At 52.5% G+C, this 5,211-nt stretch overlaps 1 protein-coding gene across 1 annotated transcript; it reads right to left on the bottom strand.

Annotated features, from left to right (window-relative positions):
• Nucleotides 1–255: 255 nt before the first annotated feature.
• On the bottom strand, nt 256–2,973 carry MYOD1 (myogenic differentiation 1). Its single transcript, XM_043971993.1, has 3 exons — nt 2,235–2,973; nt 1,391–1,469; nt 256–966 (listed from the first exon to the last, which is right to left on the bottom strand). Exons 1-3 carry the CDS (start codon nt 2,853–2,855, stop codon nt 701–703), a joined length of 966 nt encoding a protein of 321 aa, XP_043827928.1. The 5' UTR covers nt 2,856–2,973; the 3' UTR covers nt 256–700.
• Nucleotides 2,974–5,211: the final 2,238 nt, after the last annotated feature.

Below are 5,211 nucleotides of genomic sequence, written 5' to 3' on the forward strand. Positions count from 1 at the left end.
TGCTTGGCTGTGACTATGGGCAAGTCACTTCATTTCCTGCACTTCAATCTTCTCACCTGTAAAATGTAGGTACCCTATGCCCATCCCAGAACAGGCATGAGATAATGCACATAAAGTACTCAAGAAGCCTTATAGCATTATATGTCCGTTATCATTAAAAGGCAGAACCAACAGGTATAAATTATCATCTTTATTCAGCACACCTGAGCAGACAACACTGCCCTAGTGTATAAATAGTCAATGACTGCACCACAAACCACACCTGATAAATACAGTCGCTGGGCTGTGTGTATGTGTGTGTGTGTGTGTGTGTGTGTGTGTGTTTTTCGCAAAGCAAGCCCTTATTTACAGAATAGATTACAAAAGTATTACAAAATGTGGTCCTGAACTGGGAAGCATGGAGGAAGTGGAGAGGGGGCACAGCCCCTCAAGAACAAGCACAGCCGTTCCTCACTGAGGGGGGTGGGGAAGGGGACCAGGGACCTGGGGCCAGGAACCTGTCCCCCTATGCCCCTGCCAGACACTGGGAAACCAATAAATTAATGTTGGGGGAAAGGGGAAAGGGGAAAGGAGACTGAAGCACATTCCAAAGAATCCTCAGAGGCCTTAGACTTGAATAAGATGGGCCCCCTCCCAAAGTCTAGTCTGAGTCCCCTGGAGCCACAGGTGGGGGCCCAGGATGTTTGGGAATGGCCCCACCTCAGAGGACCTGGTAGATAGGGTTAGGATTGGGAACGGGGCTGGGCCCAGAGCTGCTGTCAGCAGAAAGCTGGGTACTCCCACTGGGGATAGGGGAGGGAATGTGGGCACCACTCTCACTCAGAGTGGTACCCTCCTGTGGGGAGCAGGGTGTGCCCTCTCCGAGGGGCAGTATGGGACATGCAGACCCCTCGGTGGAGATGCGCTCTACGATGCTGGAGAGGCAGTCGAGGCTAGACACAACCAGTCCTTTCCCAGGCTTGGTGTCTGTAAAGAAATGGCAGAAGTGGCAGAGATTAGGGATGACTGCTAGATTCTGAAGTCCAGGGATGGGATCTTGGGGAGCTCAGAGATCTCTGCTTTCTCTGCACCCCCGTTACCAAGATGACAGAGGCACAAACATCACCCATTTAATTGCATCTTACTGCTATTGGACCAGTTCCTTAAATTTTGTTGGTCTCAGGTTTTCCCCCCTCTAAATTGAGGGAACTGAAGTAAAAGCCCAGTAAAAGGATGGGTGAATCCCACCAAAAGTACATTGAATTATGGTCCTTCCCTCTCATTTTGGCAGGAGTCCAGACACAGGTAGACCTAGCTGGACAATGAATTTCATATGCTGCATTTTTTTTTCATGTATGTATTTTATACACTGCAGGCGCTTGGGCTGGGGCAGAAAACACTTGATACCTACCACTTGGAGAATCACTGTAGTAGCTGCTGTCATAGCCACCTCTATGCCTGGAGCTGCAAAGAGGGCCACTGTAATCCATCTGGAGACAAGAGAGCAGATCCTGTGTCAGGCCCTGTTCCTCCTCCCAACCCCTGCCCTTAACATGTCCAGCCCACCCTAGAGCTTCAAACAAACACAGATATCACCTCTTCCCTTCCTTCTGGAGACCCCAGGAACTTCCCCAAACTTCCCACTGTAGGAGATCCCACGTGTTTCCTAGGGATGGGGGCTCAGATAGTTCATAGGAGCATTGATTTATGTCTAGCAGGCACCTTGGAGACTACCTAGCTCAATCCCTTCATTATACAGATGAGGAAAGTGAGAAGTGACTTGCCCAAGGTCACACAGGTAAGTTAAACAATAGAATAAAGATCTGAACCAGTTCACTCTTTTCTGTAAGCCAGGCTCCTCCGCCCCCCTACAACTAGTATAGACTAGAGACACACACACACCCTCCCCAGCATCACCACAAACTTTCCGTGTGATTTGGGCAAATCCTTACATGTTAAAGAACTACATAATTTCTAACAACTTTTCCAAACCTAGAAGTCTCTTTCTTCCATAAAGGTAAGTCTTCATCCCTACCATCCAGTGGTTCCTCTCCTCATCAACATAAAGATTGCCCCGGAAACCTACGTACCTAGGTAATTCATGGCTCATGGAAGGGAGGGTTTCTACGCCCCCTTTTAGACCTTTAGTAGTAACTTTCCTTTCACAACCCCCCTCCCTCCATCATTCTCCTGTCCCCTTCCCCTCCCTCCAGCCTTGCACACCGGCCCCGTTTGTTCTGCCCTCACCACCTCACCATGCCATCTGAGCAGTTGGAACGCGGGCTGGATGCATCCGAGTCTCCGCTGTAATGCTCAACCACGCGGGCTTGGGCTGTGCCCCCCTGAGGGTAGAAGGCAGCAGTGCTGCCAGGGGGTGCCCCGTCCTGGTCTCTCAGCAGCGCCTGAAGCCCCTCGATGTAGCGGATGGCGTTCCGCAGGATCTCCACCTTGGGCAGTCGCTGGTTGGGGTTGCTCGACGTGCACCGCTTCAGGGTCTCAAAGGCTTCGTTCACCTTGCTCAGACGGCGCCGCTCCCGCATCGTGGCTGCCTTGCGCCGGTCCGCATTGGTCGTCTTGCGTTTGCAAGCCTTACAAGCCCACAGCAGGCAGCGGCCCGCCTGGTGGTGACCGCTGGGCGCGCGCACGTGCTCATCCTCCCGGGAGCCCTGGCCTGCTGCGGGATGGTGCGCGTGTTCGTCGGGCTTGAGGAGCGCGCCCACGTGCACCAGGCGTGGGTCCAGGTCCTCGAAGAAGCGCAGGTCCGGGGAGTCAAAGCAGGGGTCATCGTAAAAGTCGTCGGCAGTGGTAAAGGAGCAGAGGGAGCCGTCGGGGCCTGCCAAGTCCATGTCCCGCAACGGCGGGGGCAGCAGCTCCATGGTCCTGCAAGGGATTGGGGAAAAGCTGTCCTCGATGAAGGGCTCCTGTGGTCCCCCTGCCCCGCTTTCCAGCTCGACGGCGATCAGAAGCACGGCCCCAAAGCGGCAGAGACACTGCCAAGCTTTTCTCGCTCGAAACCAGAGGGAAGGGACTCGGCCTTCAGCAGAGGTACGTGCCCGGGACAGAAGCTGCGAAATAGCCACCCCACCCCACCTACGCTACGCTACCTCCCCTCCACGCTTTACCAGGACAGAGCTGCTCCCCTCTGATACGCGTGTGGGGCTCCCCCCACCCCTTGTTCCAGCCGCTCGCGCTCCAGGCTATTTATTCAGAGCCCAGGACCTGGAGTTGGGCTGCGGGAGGGGGCAGCCCCTGGAGGGAGGTAGCGGGGGACTCCCGGAGCCAATAAGAGTGATCCGGGATGGGGGGCGGAGACAGATGGGTCCGAGGATTTGGGAAAGAAGAGACCTAAAGGGGAGGAGAGGGGAGGGGAGTGTCCCGGAGCCCGGGCTGAGCGGCTTCCCCTCCTCTCCTCTCTGTCTCTACCTCCTCTCACCCCTCATACCACGCACTGCCCCACAGTCAGCTGGGCTCGGCGTCCTAGCCTCGGCTCCCTTAGCTGAGTCCCCCAGCGCTCTGGAGCCGGCATGCCCGCAACTTTTTTTCAGTTGCTGCGAGCACTGGGACCGCCTAATACAGCGGGTTCTGACTCCCTGGGGGCTCCAAGGTGCGGTATGGGAGATCTGGGTTCAAGTTTGGCTTATTAACTAGGACCTTTGGGCATGTCTCTTCTCGCTGTGCCTCAGTTGGCCCTTTTGTACAACGCGTGGGGAGGGTGTGGAGGAATAAAGGTCTCTATGGCCCCTTTTCAGCGCGGTAGCTGGGCGTAGCCTCCTAGGTTCAAGTCCCTTCTCTGACCCGTGTAGCCTGAACAAGTTTCCTAACCGTTCATTGTCCCTGTCACCTGTCCGAACTACAGAACAATTTGTCCGTCTTTACTGAGAGGGCAGTTTCTTCACCGGGAGGTCCTTCTTACACTGACGAAAAAACAGTTTCTGGAACAAGAACTAAAAAGTCCCTTCCAGCTCTAACTCTAAGCCAGGGGCGGAGATAGTGGAGGGGCGTGTGCGCGCCGGGGAGAGTTGCTTGGAGAACACTTCTGTAGCTTCTTTGGAAATCGCCTGCATTTGGGGGAGATGGGACTGGTCTTCAGGTGAAGTCACACCTTTTATGTCATCCCCATGACAGGGGAGCAGAACTATTGCCCCAGGGAGGCAGGAAGAGATGGCAAAGGAAACGGAGAGAGGGCTTTGCTCTCTGTCCCCCAGATCCTGGCTCTCTGAAATAAGGGGAAAGTGGGCAAAGGGTAGGCATTTATGAAGCACCTCTTCCGTGCAAGGCAATATACTAAGTCCTGGGGATACAAAGAAAGGCCAAAAAACCCAATCCGGGAACTCAAGCAGCAGGTGCGTCAAGCAGCTGTCCTCACCTCTTGTGGTTGATGGGGCCTAGAAAAGATAGGCCAACCTCGAGTCCATAGGTGTAGGCACTTGGAGTTCAAGTGTCTTTCTTTATGTCTCTCTTAAGAGAGACTGTATCCGGGCAGCTAGGTGGTGCAGTAGGTAAAGCACTGACCCTGGATTCAGGGGGGGGCTGAGTTCAAATCCAGACACTTGACACAACTAGCCATGTGACCCTGGGCAGGTCACTTAACCCTCATTGCCCCACCCCCAATTTTTTTTTTTAAAAGAGAGAAAGACTGTATCTTCAGTCTCTCTGCCTATCTCCCAGGCCCTTACCTCATTAGGGTAGGGAGTGCTGGGGGGCAGTGCTAAACTTGGAATCAGTAAATCTAAACTCAAATTACAGCCTTGTTACATACAGGTAAATGGATTTGGACAAGTTGTTTCCTCACTGGCCGCCAGTTTCTTTCATTGTAACAGAAAGGAATCGAACTAGAGTCTGTAAACTTGTTTTTACAATAGCTTAATATTTTTTAACAATACTTTTTATATTAAATTAGTTCCCTTTTCAATCTTATGAATTCTGTTTTCTGTATTTAAAGACATTATTTCTGAAAGATAGCCATAGATTCACTAGACAGCCAAAGAGGTATTGACTTTTTTAAGCTAAGAATGACTGGACTAGGTGATCTTTAATGCTCCCTCCAAGCTCTCTATCCTCTGAAGATGGGAAAGCAAATTGTTTTCCCTGGGAACTTCTCAGATTATTCAGTCAGGCCAAAGTCATTGGTTTGTCCCAGGACTCAGAGAAGTTCCCTCCCCAAAACAAATGAAAAAAAAAGATGCGGTGGAGGAAGGCATAACATTTGGGGGAAAGGAGGAAAATCGGAAG

Source organism: Dromiciops gliroides, chromosome 6, assembly GCF_019393635.1.
Source record: "Dromiciops gliroides isolate mDroGli1 chromosome 6, mDroGli1.pri, whole genome shotgun sequence".
NCBI classification, from domain to species: domain Eukaryota; kingdom Metazoa; phylum Chordata; class Mammalia; order Microbiotheria; family Microbiotheriidae; genus Dromiciops; species Dromiciops gliroides.